Below are 18,404 nucleotides of genomic sequence, written 5' to 3' on the forward strand. Positions count from 1 at the left end.
CTGTGAGAGGTTCTGGGTTTGAGGGGATGAGGAAGTGGCTCTGGTTATCTGCTTCTGTACCAGGTCGGGAGGGTAGTTGCGGGATGCGAAAGCTGTTTTCAGGTTGTTGGTGTAATGGTCGAGGGATTCAGGACTGGAGCAGATTCGTTTACCACGAAGGCCTAGGCTGTAGGGAAGGGACCGTTTGATATGGAATGGGTGGCAGCTGTCATAATGGAGGTACTGTTGCTTGTTGGTGGGTTTGATGTGGACGGATGTGTGAAGCTGGCCATTGGACAGATGGAGGTCAACGTCTAGGAAAGTGGCATGGGATTTGGAGTAGGACCAGGTGAATCTGATGGAACCAAAGGAGTTGAGGTTGGAGATGAAATTCTGGAGTTGTTCTTCACTGTGAGTCCAGATCATGAAGATGTCATCAATAAATCTGTACCAAACTTTGGGCTGGCAGGCTTGGGTAACCAAGAAGGCTTCCTCTAAGCGACCCATAAATAGGTTGGCATACGAGGGGGCCATACTGGTACCCATGGCTGTTCCCTTTAATTGTTGGTATGTCTGGCCTTCAAAAGTGAAGAAGTTGTGGGTCAGGATGAAGCTGGCTAAGGTGACGAGGAAAGAGGTTTTGGGTAGGGTGGCAGGTGATCGGCGTGAAAGGAAGTGCTCCATTGCAGCGAGGCCCTGGACGTGCGGGATATTAGTGTATAGGGAAGTGGCATCAATGATTACAAGGATGGTTTCCGGGGGTAACAGACTGGGTACAGACTCCAGGCATTCGAGAAAGTGGTTGGTGTCTTTGATGAAGGATGGGAGACTACATGTAATGGGTTGAAGGTGTTGATCTACGTAGGCAGAGATACGTTCTGTGGGGGCTTGGTAACCAGCTACAATGGGAAGGCCAGGATGTTTGGGTTTGTGAATTTTAGGAAGTAGGTAGAAGGTAGGAGTGCGAGGTGTCGGTGGGGTGAGGAGTTTGATGGAGTCAGGTGAAAGGTTTTGTAGGGGGCCTAAGGTTCTGAGGATTCCTTGAAGCTCCGCCTGGACATCAGGAATGGGATTACCTTGGCAAACTTTGTATGTAGAGTTGTCTGAAAGCTGACGCAGTCCCTCAGCAACATACTCCCGACGATCAAGTACCACGGTCGTGGAACCCTTGTCAGCCGGAAGAATGATGATGGATCGGTCAGCTTTCAGATCACGGATAGCCTGGGCTTCGGCTGTGGTGATGTTGGGAGTAGGATTAAGGTTTTTCAAGAAAGATTGAGAGGAAAGACTGGAAGTGAGAAATTCCTTCAGTATATCCTCTCTTCTCGATATCCGCCAGGCCTCAACCTCCGCTAATTTCAAGTTGCCGCCGCTCATACTTCACCTGTCTTTCAACAACTTCTTTACCTCTGTACTTCCGCCTCGACTGACATCTCTGCCCTTACTCTTTGCCTAAATGTCTGCTTGTGTCTGTGTATGTGCGGATGGATATGTGTGCGTGTGTGTGTGTGCGCGAGTGTACACCTGTCCTTTTTTTCCCCCTAAGGGAAGTCTTTCCGCTCCCAGGATTGGAATGACTCCTTACCCTCTCCCTTAAAACCCACATCCTTTCATCTTTCCCTCTCCTTCCTGAAGAAGCAACCATCGGTTGCGAAAGCTAGTAATTCTGTGTGTGTGTTTGTGTGTTTTGTTCTTGTGCCTGTCTGCCGGCGTTTTCCCGCTTGTTAAGTCTTGGAATCTTTGTTTTTAATATATTTTTCCCATGTGGAAGTTTCTTTCTATTTTATTTACATCATCTGTAGTTATTTGTATTGCTTTGTTGCCTTTTATGTGGAATGGTATCAAAGGGTCATCAGTCGCTGTACAGAGGAGACATTGAGTCAGACAGGCACAATGAAGAGACTGCCAACATTCAAGCTTTGAGACAGAAAAACCACACATACTTTTGCTCAAGCACGACTCGTACACACGTAGCTACTGTCTCCTCCCACTGCAGTTCCGCGCATCCGATAATTGATGTGGGTTCAGCTAGTCCAATTACATCCAGATAGCTTCACAGTTAGACTCAATGATAACCTTGATAGACGCAACAGTTTTGTCAATTGCAACGAACACTGTTCCCTCCTACAGTGTGTAACCTGTCTTTTCTATATACATTACATATTTTGGAGTTCCCTACTTTGGGTGTAAGTCAGCTCTTGGTTTCAAGAATAATTTTAACATGACAACTTTCTTGAGGGACAACAAATTCAGGAAGTTTATTATGAATACTTCAACAACATACAGTTAAAATTTTGGCAATCAGTTTGTCTTTGCATATTGCACAGTCTGATTTTGCTCTTTGCATACTGACTGGCGTGCATCCATCAGAGGATCTCAAACTATCACCTAGCCTAAAACAGACCCACGTGCACTCCCCAAGTTCTCGGCTACCTAGTACATGCTTCAGTTATTTCACTTGTGTAGTGCACCCCTGATCCATTAAGGGAAGTTCTAAATTCTCCACCCCAAATGGAAGGTTCAGAAATTTGCAGGTTTTATATGTAACTTCAAAACTTATTACATCACAGTAACTTTAAAAATATCATATGTTTTGCCTGGATGTATCATGTATTTGCGCGTTACATCCTCTTGATTGAAATTATTGATCTTTACACTTCTTCCTTGGTCCTCTTAAAGGCATTATGCCCACTGGGTAATAATTCATCATTATTTCAGGTATTCTGTCATCTTCCATTCTTGTGACATTGTCCATTCAGTTGTTCCTGCATTCCTTAATCTACTCGTTTAAGCTTTTCATTCCCTGTCTTCTTTGATGTCAGCAGTCGTCCTCCTGTTAGTGTGTACCAAGCTACACATGTCCAATGCTTGTATTTTTTATTCATTTCTTTTTGTTACAGGCAGTTATTGACTTCCAAATGTTTTGTATAACTCAGACAGAATTTTCTTTCTTACTTTAGTTCCTGAGGTTCTATATACTGTTCTGTTAACATAATGAAATCTCTCTGCTTTCTTTTGTGCATCCATTTCTATCATGGATGAGATACTTTGTTATTACTTTGACAGGGATTGGCTCCTAGCCCCCTGAAAGCCATAATGTCTTTTCTTTGAAGATACATGCAGATTATATCCCTCAGTTATTGTGGATAAAACAATAACAGCTGCCTGGAGTGTGTTCTCAGATCCAAGGACATCATGACTTGGGGTGTGTGGCGATTGTTGAACAGCTATCAGATTTTTTAAATTTTATTATTATTATTATTATTATTATTATTATTTATTTCTTATCTCAGACGTTATGTCTGGTCAGAAGTAGAAAGTGACGCAGACCTTGATCAAGCGTGACTTCCTTTTAATTGTATGGTTTATATTATATTGCATTTAGGAAGTTTCGGGTAATTGAACATGTATCAATAATTACAGATTTCTGTAGTTGTATATATAAGTTTGGATGTAGCTGTATTGCATTGATGTACTGGTGGATATTGTGTGGTATGACTCCTGTAGTTGATAGTATAATTGGTATAATTTCAACTTTATCCTGATGCCACATATCCTTGACTTTCTCAGCCAGTTGGACGTATTTTTCAATTTTTACTCCTGTTTTCTTTTGTATATTTGTTGTATTGGGTATGGATATTTCGATTAGTTGTGTTAATTTCTTCTTTTTATTGGCGAGTATGATATCAGGTTTGTTATGTGGTGTTGTTTTATCTGTTACAATGGTTCTGTTCCAGTATAATTTGTATTAATCATTCTCCAGTACATTTTGTGGTGCATACTTGTATGTGGGAACGTGTTGTTTTATAAGTTTATGTTGTAAGGGAAGCTGTTGATGTATTATTTTTGCTACATTGTCATGTCTTCTGGGGTATTCTGTATTTGCTAGTATTGTACATCTGCTTGTGATGTGATCTACTGTTTCTATTTGTTGTTTGCAAAGTCTGCATTTATCTGTTGTGGTATTGGGATCTTTAATAATATGCTTGCTGTAATATCTGGTGCTTATTGTTTGATCCTGTATTGCAATCATTAATCCTTCCGTCTCACTGTATATATTGCCTTTTCTTAGCCATGTGTTGGATGCGTCTTGATCGATGTATGGCTGTGTTAGATGATATGGGTGCTTGCCATGTAGTGTTTTCTTTTTCCAATTTACTTTCTTCGTATCTGTTGATGTTATATGATCTAAAGGGTTGTAGAAGTTGTTATGAAATTGCAGTGGTGTAGCCGATGTATTTATATGAGTGATTGCTTTGTGTATTTTGCTGGTTTCTGCTCGTTCTAGAAAGAATTTTCTTAAATTGTCTACCTGTCCATAATGTAGGTTTTTTATGTCGATAAATTCCCTTCCTCCTTCCTTTCTGCTTAATGTGAATCTTTCTGTTGCTGAATGTATGTGATGTATTCTATATTTGTGGCATTGTGATCGTGTAAGTGTATTGAGTGCTTCTAGGTCTGTGTTACTCCATTTCACTACTCCAAATGAGTAGGTCAATATTGGTATAGCATAAGTATTTATAGCTTTTGTTTTGTTTCTTGCTGTCAATTCTGTTTTCAGTATTTTTGTTAGTCTTTGTCTATATTTTTCTTTTGGTTCTTCTTTAATATTTGTATTATCTGTTCCTATTTTTTGTCTGTATTTATAGGCGTCTGTTTTTTCCATCACTTCTATGCAGTCACTGTGGTTATCCGATATGTAATCTTCTTGTTTAGTGTGTTTTCCCTTGACTATGCTATTTTTCTTACATTTGTCTGTTCCAAAAGCCATATTTATATCATTGCTGAATACTTCTGTTAATTGGTTGAGTTGTTGATTTGTTACTGCCAGTAGTTTTAGATCATCCATGTATAGCAAATGTGTGATTTTGTGTGGGTATGTTCCAGTAATATTGTATCCATAATTTGTATTATTTAGCATGTTGGATAGTGGGTTCAGAGCAAGGCAGAACCAGAAAGGACTTAATGAGTCTCCTTGGTATATTCCACGCTTAATCTGTATTGGCTGTGATGTGATATTTTTTGAATTTGTTTGGATATTAAGTGTGGTTTTCCAATTTTTCATTACTGTGTTTAGGAACTGTATCAATTTAGGATCTACTTTGTATATTTCCAATATTTGTAGTAACCATGAATGGGGTACACTACCAAAAGTTTTTCGGTAATCAATGTATGTGTAGTGTAGCGACCTTTGTTTAGTTTTAGCTTGATAAGTTACCTCTGCATCTGTTATCAGTTGCTCTTTACATCCTCGTGCTTCTTTGCAAAAGCCTTTTTGTTCTTCATTTATAATTTTGTTCTGTGTTGTATGTGTCATTAATTTCTGTGTAATGGCTGAAGTTAATATTTTGCATATTGTAATTTCTTAGACTTTCCCTGCGAAATCGGTTTTCTGCCGGATATCAGCATCTTCCAAACACGATATTTCGACGTCATTACTTGACGTCTTCATCAGGTGTTCCCTGAGACTGGCTGCTTGCTGGACCAGGTCGCATATTTACGCCTGCCCGGTGCCTGGTGTTCTGTTTGCCGTTCCCTAGGCGGTCCGCGCCCGCTAGTCGCGCTATCCTGCCGCTCTAGGTGTTCTCTATTCCGTCTGCGCCCGCTCTGGCCGTCTCCAAATGCGGTCGTGGCCTCCTGGTGTTCCCTTCTCGGTCCGCACCCGCGAGTGGCGCTCCAATGCCGCTCTGGACGTTCCCTATTCCGTCCGCTCCCGCTCTGGCCGTCTCCGACTGCGGCTGAGGCTTCCTGGTGTTCCCTTCTTGGTTCATGCTCGCAGTGTGCGGATGTCTGAGTCCCGTTGTTGTTGTTGTTGTTGTTGTTGTTGTTGGAAACATATTTTCTCCGGCATTGCTTCAGCAGTTCAAATGCCGGGTTCCATGCAGTGCTTAGCTAGTATCCTGCTTCCCGGTTAATCATGTTTTGTGCCATCTTTATCTCTATGGATTCAGTGATGACACTATCCCAGAACCTGGGGGTCTGGTCCATGACCTTGGTGTTCTCATAATCCATGGAATGTTCCAATTCTAGGCAGTGTTCTGCTACTGCTGATTTTGTGGCTTGCCTTAGCCTGGTATGTCGCTGGTGTTCCTTACATCTGATTTCCACTGTTCTAGTCATTTGACCAACGTAGGACATACCGCATTCACAAGGAGTATTGTAAATGCCAGGCTTCCTTAAGCCCAGGTCATATTTGACTGTTCCAAGTAAAGCCCTGATTTTGCTAGGTGGGCAGAAAACTCTCTTGATGTTATGTTTAATTAGTATTCTGCTGATCTTGGCAGACATTCAGATTCACATGACTGTGACATAATGCACTGACAGCTACCCAGAACACTGTTCCAACCATGACTGACGTTAGAAATGTATTGAGGACACTATATTAGTGTCATTCGTGGACAAATACAGAAGTGCAATCTGAAGGCTTGGCTATCATCTACATTTATGTTCAAGCATGAGCTTCTATTTTTTTTCCAACCTTTGTAATTTAAAAGTGGAAAAGAAGCTGTTTCTAGCATTTAGAACTAAAAGTTCCTTCATCAAGGACAAAGAAGGTGAGGTGGGGAAGGTTGGAAAGGATGGGCATGGATTTAGAGGTCAGGATGAGAATGATGAGGGTAAGGCCACATTTCTGGGATTTTGGTCGTGGTACTTTATTCTATCTGTAATTTTCTACTTTTCTCAAAAGTACCTTACTAGCCACTTCTGTAATTTGTTGAAGTAATTGGACTAAAGGATATAAATTATGGTTGACAATGATATTTGTATTAAATTTAATCTAGAGATGGGTAAAACATTCTCGGTTAACGTGACACAGTAAATTGACTGATAACTTTTTATTGGAGGATTCAGCCACCAAAGGCTTTGTAGCCACAATGTAGAAGTAATTCAAATAATTATCAATGTGATTGAATAAATTAGCAATAGTCATAATTGGTTTTTAATGTACTTTATAGAAGTAGTCTGCCACTGTTGCCTTTGCCTGTGGTATCATTGAAGGAACTTATTCTGTAATTTTTGTCATGGAAGCAAAAACTTCTAATCCCTTCTTGTTAACTAATTTCACTGTAATTTTTAACAGCTGTTATCCTGTGTATGGAGATATGGAACTGTGGGCAAAGACATCACTTTTGCTGTGTTCCTTTGGATTCCTGAAAGAGTTCAGGCCATCTGAACCTTTCATAACCAGCTTCTTATTAGGGCCATGGAAAAATTTTACTGAAGAACAGGTAAATATCTGTGTAGATATAAGATATACACCATCAGTCCAAAAAGTTCAGAAACTGGTTTTATTCCTGGCATCAAGTGACATCAGTGAACTAACTATTTGGCAGCTTTAACTGACAACAGTAAACAATAGATGGGTTTTCGACCAGGCAATGTTAGGTAGTGGATGTGCAGCTGTAATGTGTCAGCATGGCCGTGTCACAAATTGCTGTCGAGCAACATTTCTAAATCAAGTGTTGAAAGATATTCTCCACAATGTTTTGAAGAAGAGGAAAGTGTGTGTATAGTTTATCCTGTACACCTTAACTCCCAAACAACCACAATGCATGAACAACTTCTGTCACTTGAGTGAAACATGGACTGCAGACAATTGTTTTTAGGAACAATTATCACTGGTGATGAGATTTGGTGTTATCAGTACAAACCTACCACAAAATGACAAAGTGTAGAAATCCACATAAAGGGTCAATGTTCAGACAAAGTAACTGACATTCAAATCAACATGATGTACAAGTTGAAGAGTGATAATTTTACATGGTTGTGTGAACATTCGATGCCTTATACTCAAGTGGGTGAAGACTATGTAGAACACCTGAAGCATTTAAACCGCCATCTTAACTTTTCAATATTTTTTGTTAATCCAGGTTTGAAACTTTTTGGATGGTGGGATATCATTTACAACAAAGATTAATGTTTTGAATGTGTTAGTGTAGATAAAGTTTATGAGATAAATGGAAAGAGAATTCTAACTAATGAGTACATAGTTGTATTTCTGATACAGAGTTTATCAAATTTATTGTGTTTTGTGGTATATTCAACAAATCATGGTATGTGTAGTTTGCACTTTTTTTCTCTTTCCGATATATACTGCCAGTTTTTATCACTTGTGTGGTTATTTGTTGTTTTGAGGTATCTTCTCGTGTCAGGTCGCTGCTAATCCTATTTTATTCTTTGATTTAAAGTTTAAGCAATGTTTATCTTTGTGCTTCAGTGTTATTTTTATATGCACTTGAGAAAGTAAAAGTTTCTAGTCCACAAGTAGGGACTCGTAAAATATATCATCTGCATGATTAAACTGTGTGGAAGAGAACTGTTCAGTTTATCTACAATATTAGTCACTTGATGAGCCCTGGAGCATCTGTGGTGCCTTTATTATACTCTGTTGCAGCCCCAGTGGCAGTGTAATGAATATTTTCAAGTGTCACTCTAAATGTTATAAGAAACAAATTGGTGGGTAACCGAATCTCAGATCGATCCATCACACATACATAGATATTATGCTACCATAAGGGATTTTCCCCACTTCCTTAATTTGATGCTTTCTTGGTCCTCCTCACTCCTTTTTATGGTTTTGCTTTGATACTGCACTTACAATATGTTCAAAGGTTGTGCCTGAATTTAGAGAGTTGCCTGTTTACAGATTTTTGGATCTTTTTCTTCACTGTAAATTATTGTTCCTTCCATTGCAGTTCAGCTGATTGCTATGCTTGATTGTTTTTTGGTATTGATTCAAATGTCTAAAAATGGTTAAAATGACTCTGAGCACTATGGGAATCAACATCTTAGGTCATAAGTCCCCTAGAACTTAGAACTACTTAAACGTAACTAACCTAAGCACATCACACACACCCATGCCCGAGGCAGGATTCGAACCTGCGACCGTAGCAGTCCCGCGGTTCTAGACTGCAGCGCCAGAACCGCACGGCCACCGCGGCCAGCACAAATGTCTACTATTGTCTGCACTGGTGCTATTTCTCTCAATATTAATTCATGTCCAAACAAGACAGTCAGACAGTATCTTTTTTTTGATTTTACTAGTCAACTTGTCTACAGAGAGCCCCTTTCCTCTTGCTCTATTTGCTAGGAGAACAGGAAAGGAAATGAATAGTGGTGGTACAGGACACCCTCTGCCATGTGCCACACGGTGGCTCCCAGGGAGTTGATGTAGATGTAGATATAGAAGTTCAACTTCTCCCCCCCACGGGTCTTGCCGTTCTTTGGTGCTGAAGTGCTCGGTTACCACTTGGCCCCAGCCTTTGCATCATCTTTCACTTGCGTGCTGTATGTCTGTCCTCTTTCCCCTCCACTTCAGTGTTTGAGCTTCTTCTTCTTCTTCCTCCTCCTCCTCCTCCTCCTCCTCCTCCTCCTCCTCCTCCTCGTCCTTATGTGCTCCTGAAGCTGCCCCATGCATCTGACGTGTAACAGATGACTGACAGCATAATGCGTAATTCAGAGTCCTGGGTTGACTGGTAGGGTTCACATATATCCCTTGGTACAGGCCAGGCCAAAGGAGGGGAGATTGCCTGAGCTGTTACCTTCCCAAATTGCTGATTGGTCTCTCTGTCAGGTGTTTAGCTCCCCCCCCCCCCACTCCCCACCACCACCCCTCTGAGGAAGGCGGGGGAGGGGGGGCGGGGTTGGAAGGAGTGCACCATCAGAGCAGCTGTCAGGCATGGGGGATTTTCTAGCCAATCATTCTCACAGCCAATGGCTATGAAACATAAACGGACTGAGGCTGACGATTCAGACTCTCCCAGCTGCACCACGGTTCCTCGTCATTTGACGTTCTGAAGACAGTCAGTCTTTTGTAACAGTAAATCTGTTTCTTATTTGGAAAGGTGTTTATGCAATTGCCGGCCCTATGAAATTCTGCTCTCGTTTGTGCAAAGGTACTTTACTTTTGGAGACTATTTCTGATTCTCAAGTACTACAATTGTTTGCCACTTTGCTTCTCCGCGACTATCCTGTTTGTGTTGAGGCCCATAGAACTCTGAATTCTTCCTGTGGTGTTACTTACACTAGGTTGCTTGATGGTTTGACCGAGGCAGAAATCCAAGTGCACCTCTCTGATCAGGGTGTCATTGCCGTTGATCGGGTTATGAAAAAGGTAGATACATCCTTAACGCCCACACACACTCTTTTTCTCACCTTTGATAGATGGGTGCTTCCATCCAAGATCAAAGCAGGCTATGAAGTTACCACAGCCTGACTGTATATTCTGAACCCAATGCGCTGCCACCAGTGCCATCATTTCAACCACACTCGAATGTCTTGACACCTGGCTAAATGTATAACCTGTGGTAGGGATGCACATGAGAACGATTATCCTCCTCCTCGTCTCCCATGTATCAGCTGCAATGACGACAATACTGTCTCCTCTTGAAATTGTCTTATGTATCTCATGAGCGGGCTGTCCAGGAGATCTGGGTAAAGGAAAAAGTACTTATCCAGTCACTCACAAGTTACTGGCTAGTCGCAAATCCTGCATTCTACCATCTGGCACTTAAAGTACTGCTCTTGCTACAGCTCGTTCCATGAAGGACATGGCCAAACAGACATGCAACCTCAAATGCAGCTCTGAGGCTGCAAAATTGCCCAGTGTCATGGTAGCATCTCTGTCTCCTCATCTAGCTGTGCAACAAGCCATGGCAAAGTTACGTGCTACACAACTGGCAGGCCGGAAAGGACAGAAGGAATACTCCTACGAAGACTTCCTACATGCCTCCAGCCAACAAACATCTGAGTCTTTCTATGGCAACTGGAAAGGCTCCAAGAATCAAAGGCAGACTGTCTTCTTCTTCATCCACTTGGAGGTCGTCTTCGATGGTGTCACCACATGATAACTTTACGCGGCCAGTCTCAGTGTTACCTGTGCACACCACCAATCTTTTTCTGCAGATCAATAGAGGGAGAATGTCAGTGCTTCTGTAGATCTGATGGAGCAGGACACTCCAGCCTCTGCACCCTGTAACAGCGAGTCTTTGAAGGCTGGCATTCCGCAGCCACCAAGGTGACACCCCTTCATTTTTTCCCCTCATCCCCTTTCTTTGTTATGACTCTCCTGCAATGGAACGTTCGTGGCCTTCGATCAAACAGAGGATCTATGGTTGCTCTTAGAATCATGTTTGCTTGTTCTCTGCCTCCAGGAATCAAAATTGACCATGACCACTTTGAGCTCTTGCATTGCTTTCTGGTTCATTTTGACCTTCCCCTCATGGATGGAATTCCATCTCATGGGGGAGCCATGCTACTCGTATGGGATGACATTCATAGTAAACCCATTTCCCTGACTACTTACCTTAAGCTGTTGCAATACAGCTTTTCCTTCCTCATGTGACATTTACCCTTTGTACCATTTACATGCCTCCATCATTTGAAGTCACCAGGGCAGACTTCCCCCAGCTTATTGGGCTTCTACCTCACTCCTTTCTGCTGCTAAGTGACTTTAATGCACACCATTCCCTTTGGGTTTTCCCAGAACCTGTCGGAGAGGTGCCCTCTTGGCTGACACATTCTCAATTAACTTAATTCCCTCTGCCTTAACACAGGAGCACCCACATTCCTTTCTGACTCCTCACTTACTCATTCTCATCTGAACCTATCCATTTGCACTGCCCAGCTTGCCCATTGTCTCGAGTGGTCAGGTCTCTCTGATACATACGTGAGCAACCATTTCCCATGTGCTGTCCGTTTGCTGACTCTTACCACACCTGCGTGCACACTCAAATGCCAGCTTACTAAGGCTGACTGGAGGCTTTATTCCTCCCTGGTGACCTTCGACAAACATCATTTTCCTGGTTTTGATGACCAGATAGAATATTTTATGAACGTTATCTTTACCACCACAGACCATTCCATTCCTCGCACTTCCTCTTTACCACGCTGTGTCCCAATCCCTTGGTGGACCGAAGTGTGCTGCAACGCAACTTGTGTGCGGAGACGTGCTCTCTGCATTTTTATCCGTCATCCTACAATGGTAAACTGCATTCATTTTGAACAGTTGCATGCACAGTGTTGTAGTGTTCTTTGGGATAGCGAAAAAACTAGCTGGATTTCATTCCCTAGTTCTTTTAACAGCTGCACTTCATCTTCCATCATGTGGGCTAACCTCCGATAGCTCTCTGGGCCCAAGATCCATTCCTCAAATTCCGGACTGACAGTAGCCAACGATGTCATAATGGAACCTATTGCTATCTCCAACACCTTGGGCCATCATTTTGCAGACACCCAGCCTTCCTTCATCAGAAATGAACAGAGAAAGCTTGTGTGATTCCCTTTTCTTTTGAGAATCGGGAGTTCTGCAATGCCACCTTTACTATGTGAGAGCTATATTGTCTTCTCACTTCATCCCGATCCTTTGTGAAAGGGCCAGACAGCATTCACATTCAGGTATTGCAGCACCTTTCTTCTGCGGGCAAACATTTTCTGCTTCATACATACAACTGCGTCTGGGCAGAGTGCACGCTGGTGTGAAGCCAGTCATACCTACACCTAAACTTGGTAAGGACAAATAACTTCCTTCTAGCTACTGCCCGATTTCTCTCTTCAGCTGTGTTTGCATCTTATTTATGCAATTTGTTAAGCATTGAACTGTGTGGCTTCTGAGCATGCCATTATACGGTTGACTGCCTCGTCACTTTGTCCACTCTTGCCACGAATGGTTTTCTGCAGAAATCGCAGACTGTGTCTGTTTTTTTTTGATTTGGAGAGAGCTTAAGACACCTACAAGAGGACTTGTACCTTCCATACTCGCTATATGTGGGGCTTTCCAGTCTGCGTGCCTCGTTTCTTTCAGGAATTTTTAAAAGACCCAGTTTTTGAGGTACACGTGGGTTCTGCATCTACCTTTAGCCAGGAAGACGGTGGGCCTCAGGGTTCTGTCCTGAGCATGGTCCTTTTTAGTACTGCCATTAATCCTATAATGGCCTGTCTCCTGCAGGGCATCTTCTCTCTCTTCTTGTCGACCCGTCTCATCGAGCAGGGTCTTCAGCGATGTCTCGATCGTCTTTACTCATGGAGCATCGACAGTGGCTTTCGTTTTTCTACTGACAAAACCATTTGTTTGAATTTCTGACGGTGCAAATGTTTTCTTCCACTATCTTTACATCTGTGGCCCGTTGCTCCTCAGTTCATTGGAACTACAAAGTTCCTGGGGTTCCTGCTCGATAGAAAACTTTCCGGGCCCTCCCTCGTCTTACGTGGCAGCCCACCTTATGCGGTCCCTCAATGTCCTGTGTGTCCTCGATGGTACTTCCTGGGGAACAGATCGAACCACCCTCACTCCTCAGTTTGTACTGGTCTTTTGTCCATTCAGATCTTGACTAAGGGTGTTTTACTTATGCATCTGCATTTCCACGCCTCTTATACTATCTTAGTACTATCCTCCACTGTCGTAGCATCTGTTTGGTCACTGGCATTGTATGCAGAAGCTGCCAACTACTGCTGTCCTACTGCCACGACTTTCTTCTCAACAGATGCACGTGCTATTTGTCTGCTATGCACAGCCACCCATCCTATGCCTCCTCCTTTGATGACTACTTTGATCACCAGTATGGGACGTGTCCCTCTTCTGTTATCTCCTGGAGTTCACTTTCAGCTCCTGCTCCAGCAGCTAGCTGCAACTTTTCCGGTGGGTGTGAACCCTTCACCACCTTGGCTTCGTGTGGCAGCACATGTTAACCTTGCCCTTCATTTGCTTCCTAAGGACACTACTGCAGCCTCGCTCTATCGTCTTCAGTTTCACAAACTTTGCACTCAACTTTGTGTTAGTACCTTTGTGTGCACTGACGGCTCTCGGACTGACCGTGGTGTCGGGTGTGCCTTCCTCGTTGTCACTGACATTTTTCAGTTTCAGCTACCGGAAAAGTGCTCAGTATTTACAGCAGACCTCTTTGCCCTTTATCGATCCACACAGACGATGTAGGCTTTTCGGTTGCGTATTATGCTCAGACTCTCGTACTGCCCTTCGGAGGCTCCGTGTGCTGTACACCGTCTCTCCCTTAGTGCGGCAGGTCTAGTAAAGCTGTCACCTGCTCGCTCTTGATGGAGCCACTGTGATCTTAATGGGTATCCTGGCCACTTCGGTTTGGCAGAAAAAGAGGCTGTCGATGTTGCTGCTGATGCTGCAGTCCTCGTGCCGTAGCCCACTAGTGCTTACATTCCATCCGGTAATGTCTGTGTTGCCATCTGTCAGCGAGTGGTGTCACTTTGCCATCACTGCTGGTCCTCCCTTCGTCGGAACGTGCTGTGGGTTATTAAGCCTCTTCCAGTGGCTCGAACACTCTCCTCTTCGCTCTCTTGCCCCTCTTGCCACAAGGAGGCCATTTTAATTAGGTTTTGTGTTGAGCATTGTCTTTTTATCCATTTGTTAAGTGGTGCTCCCCCACCACTTTGTGCACATTGCGCTCAACTTTTGACGGCTCACCATTTCCTGATGGAATGACCTTTTTTTAACCATTAATGTTCTTGTTTGTATTTGCTGTATGAGTTATCAGCTGTTTTAGCAAACGAAGTGTGGGCTTTTGACTGCGTTTTACTTTTTACACATCGTAGCAATATGGCAAAGGCCATTTAATTTTTATTTCTGGACCTCAATTTGTCTGTGGTGTGTTTTATAGACTTTTCCCCTCGTCCGTGTTTCGAGCTGCCCTCTCTTCCATTGTTTAAGATTGATGTGTAGTTGCTTTCAACTCCTCTATTTGTATTCGTGTTATACAGTTTTGACCCGGATGTATGTGACCCTGGTTGTTTTAGCACCCTAAAAAAATCTCTAATTTCTTTATTAGTATGTTTTACCAGATAGATCTGGACTCATTATAATTGTCTTCTTTATATCTGAGATCCATGTGGCCACAAGTGGATCTACAGGGAATCCAGTTTAGCCATGGCTGTGCACCTATTCACAGAACTCTTTTTCTTGATGAGTTCCTAATCCAGAACTTTGTGCATCTACGGGTTGGCCAAAATAGAAGTGGTCTAGGCATTTGCACACCAGATACCAATCTTTTCATTATGCAGTGCCTTTTCAGCATACAAGTCAGAATTTTCTTGATAATGGCATATAGACAGCCTGAATCTGAAGAAGTGAAAAGTAGAGTATCCAGATGTCTTGAGTCCATTCCATCCAGAAACTACCAGCAGTATTGAATATGAGGAGATTGGTGTGAAAGCTGTAACTCATGCTCAGCAGAAAATGTGTAAGGATAAAGCAGCAAATCCCATATGAGAACATTAGAACATTCTATTACAGCAATCTTTAAATCCTCTCTCTCTCTCTCTCTCTCTCTCTCTCTCTCTCTCTCTCTCTCTCTCTCTCTCTCTCACACACACACACACACACACACACACACACACACACACACACCTAATCAGCATTGTAATTTTGCCTGACCTTTCTGCAGACAGCACTTTCTAGTTGTTGGGTTCATTTCAGACAGTTTCCTAAAGATATTGTCAAGAAATCCTAAAAATACTTTCTGTGCCAATTTTATTTTGACCAACTTTCTATGATTTCATCTTATTCACAGGAGCAAAATCACCCATTCATGGATATTACTTGGGGTTCAGATTGTGCAATTTTCACTGAATGCCTGTAGTGCATGTACAGTGCATAATTGGTATTTTGAGACTATGTGTGTGAGTGTTTTTTTTTTTTTTAACTAGCTTTGCATTACCTTTGTAAAATAAATGAAACTTTATATGGTTCTAGAGACCTTTTCCAGTCTCCAACATCTACAGTTTATATACGGTGACTGAAGCAGTGAATGGAAAATTTGTGTGCAAAGCCAGGATTCAAACCCGAGTCTCCTCCTCACTAGCCAGATTTGCTAAACACTGTGCCACACTGGCACAGTGTCTTTGCACAACTGTATGGAGTACCCTGGCACGACTCCCTCCTCAGTCCAAATTCCTGTTCATGCCTCGGCCCATTTGGTATTCCCTCTAAACTCAAACAGCATTGCAAGGGTTCGTCAACTACATTGGAAGAACACCTCAGTTAGGTGTAAATCAGAATTTGTATTGAGGAAGGAGGCATGCTAGGGTAGTCCACGCAGTTGTGCAAAGGCTCTGTTCCAGGGTGGTGTAATGGTTAGTGCATTTGCCAAGTGAGCAGGAGACCTGAGTTTGAATTCCGGCCTCGGTACAAATTTTCATTTGGCATTTGTTGGCGCATACACATCGTAGACATTTGAGATTTGAAAAGGTCTTTGGAATCGTACATAGCTTCATTTGATTAAAAGAGTGTATTCCTGGGTTTCTGATAGGATTCCTCATTTTCTTCAGTGTTGAGGTTCTATTTCAGTACAGTTGAAGGTTCTCTGCAATGGTGTTCAAGTTTAGGGGGCATACCAGGTGGGCTGAGGTGTGAATGGGAATTCAGATTGAGGAGGGAAGCATGCTAAGGTAGTCTGTGCAGTTATGCAAACCCATTATGCCAGGGTAGCATAGTCGCTAGTGTATCAGCCTAATGAGCACAAGCCCCAGGTTCAAATTCCAGCGTTGGTACAAATTTTCATTTGTTGCTTCAGTCTGCATACATACATTTCTTAAGACTTTTTGAATGAGGCATGTAATATTATATGTGACGATAGTGGAATAAATACAATGTGTTAAGTCAATCAGTTTGCTTCTGAAAAAATCAAAAAATAATGTAGGGAAGAGAACAAATAAAACTAATTAAGTGTCTTAGGATTTCTGGGTAAGACAGTAGGATATGTTAGTGAAATATGAGCTTTTAATACCAGATTATGAGTGCTAGAAGGGACAAAGGGAAACGTGCATAAGGGACAAACAGTGGATTAAATCTTTAATTTTTGTCACAATTTGTGGTAGATTGAGGTTAAAGAGAAATTTATAGCTGCAGTGGGACTGAAATTCTGAGAAAAACATGTTGTGTAGAAGAACCTACATGCAGGAATAAATAGAGAAGAGAGATTTTGGGGCAGTTATACACACAGTGACCATCGATTGGGGAGGAGAAAAGGGAAATAAAAAGGAATAAAGGAAAATGAGTTGGGGTTAGAATGAGAAGAACAAAGGGCAGGAAGTAACGAGGAGAAACAGAAAGGAGGGGGAGACAAAAGGTTGTTCTCTGAGGAGTTGGTTGAGGAGGAGAAGAATGTACAAAAAGAGAAAGAAGGCAATAAGAGTCCAGTACATGCTGTGCAGCACGTCATTTGCTGAAAGCTTGTCATGTGGTACTGAGAGGAGGATTGGAGTGAGGTACAGATGAAGTTTACTCTTTCTACTGCAGGAGTTTGTGTGTGGAAGTGTACTGTATACTTTTAGTACCCTGTCTCATTGTGTTCATTTATTGCCACTTGAGGTTCAATAAATGTATATAGTGCTGTAAATGCTAATGTGGGCATTGACAAGTAACTCGAATTAATTCTACTAGTGTGTTTCTCTGTATAATGGACTAATTTGCCAGTGCTTCGATGTTACGTGGTTTTCACCAGGAGAGTGTAATTGTAAAGTGTCATATGGGGACAATTTAAGGGGTATATCAGGTTCTGTTTGTGTTATCATGTGTTTCCATTGCTCCTCACGTGAGGCAGTGCAGTCATTAAAGTGCTGCACTTGTATTCAGGAACACTGCGGTTGAATTCCATGTCTGGCACCTGGTTTCTTTAAATTCCTTAAGGCAAATGCTGGGCCGATTCCTTTGAAATGTTTGTGGTCACATCCCTTCCTCAACCTTACCAATCAATCATTAATGGAATATAGCCCTAATTGTTTACCCTTCATTGCATCCTTCCTTGCTGCTTCTGGTAGACCTAGTGAAGAAGATGCACTGTTGGTAAAAACTAACACACAACCATGTTTGGGAAACTGTTATGTATGGTGATCATGTTTACAAATTCATGCCAATTATAACAGTGCACTACAAGTATCTTAAAGTATTTCTGTTTATAGAGAGATACAAGTAATTTGGAAAAAGGTTAACTTTTATATCTAGAAATGTCTGGAGTGACTTGCTGAAACCTGAACTTCTTGACTAGACTCTTAAATGAATCATCTATATCTCAGCTGGTTATGTTCCTTAAAAAATTGCAAGGAGAACACCCCGTTGTAGAATAACTGCAAGGATGTTGTAATATGCAAAGATCCCACTATCAGAATAGTAGGAGGAATGCAAAGAATAAGGGAGTTTAAGTGTATGTAACATCATCAAGATAGTAAATGGAGATCGGGAAGAAACAATGAGTTTCATTCTGATCTTTGAGACTATAAAGTTGGGTGAACACACTAAAGCAAGATTTACACATCACAGGATACAGCCCTATGTTCTGGATCTCATTTATTATGATGAATGTCAGAAGTTTGGATTTGTTTAGAGGCAAAGAAAGAAGCAGAAAGTATGCATCAGATGTACTTGAATTTAGTTGGAGATCCCATGCTTATCCATTCCAGTGTCC

The 18,404-nt window shown here is 42.1% G+C and overlaps 1 protein-coding gene across 11 annotated transcripts in view; it reads left to right on the forward strand.

Annotated features, from left to right (window-relative positions):
- LOC126336285 (thiamine transporter 1-like) overlaps positions 1 to 18,404 on the forward strand; it is a 552,608-nt gene that overhangs the window by 164,230 nt on the left and 369,974 nt on the right. For all 11 annotated transcript variants that reach the window (XM_049999811.1, XM_049999816.1, XM_049999808.1 and 8 more), the window contains one exon: positions 7,061 to 7,208. In XM_049999811.1, the coding sequence (XP_049855768.1) occupies positions 7,083 to 7,208 (126 nt within the window). In that variant the 5' untranslated portion in view covers positions 7,061 to 7,082. The remainder of the gene's footprint in view (positions 1 to 7,060; positions 7,209 to 18,404) is intronic.

The sequence above is a fragment of the Schistocerca gregaria genome, chromosome 2, assembly GCF_023897955.1.
Source record: "Schistocerca gregaria isolate iqSchGreg1 chromosome 2, iqSchGreg1.2, whole genome shotgun sequence".
NCBI lineage: Eukaryota > Metazoa > Arthropoda > Insecta > Orthoptera > Acrididae > Schistocerca > Schistocerca gregaria.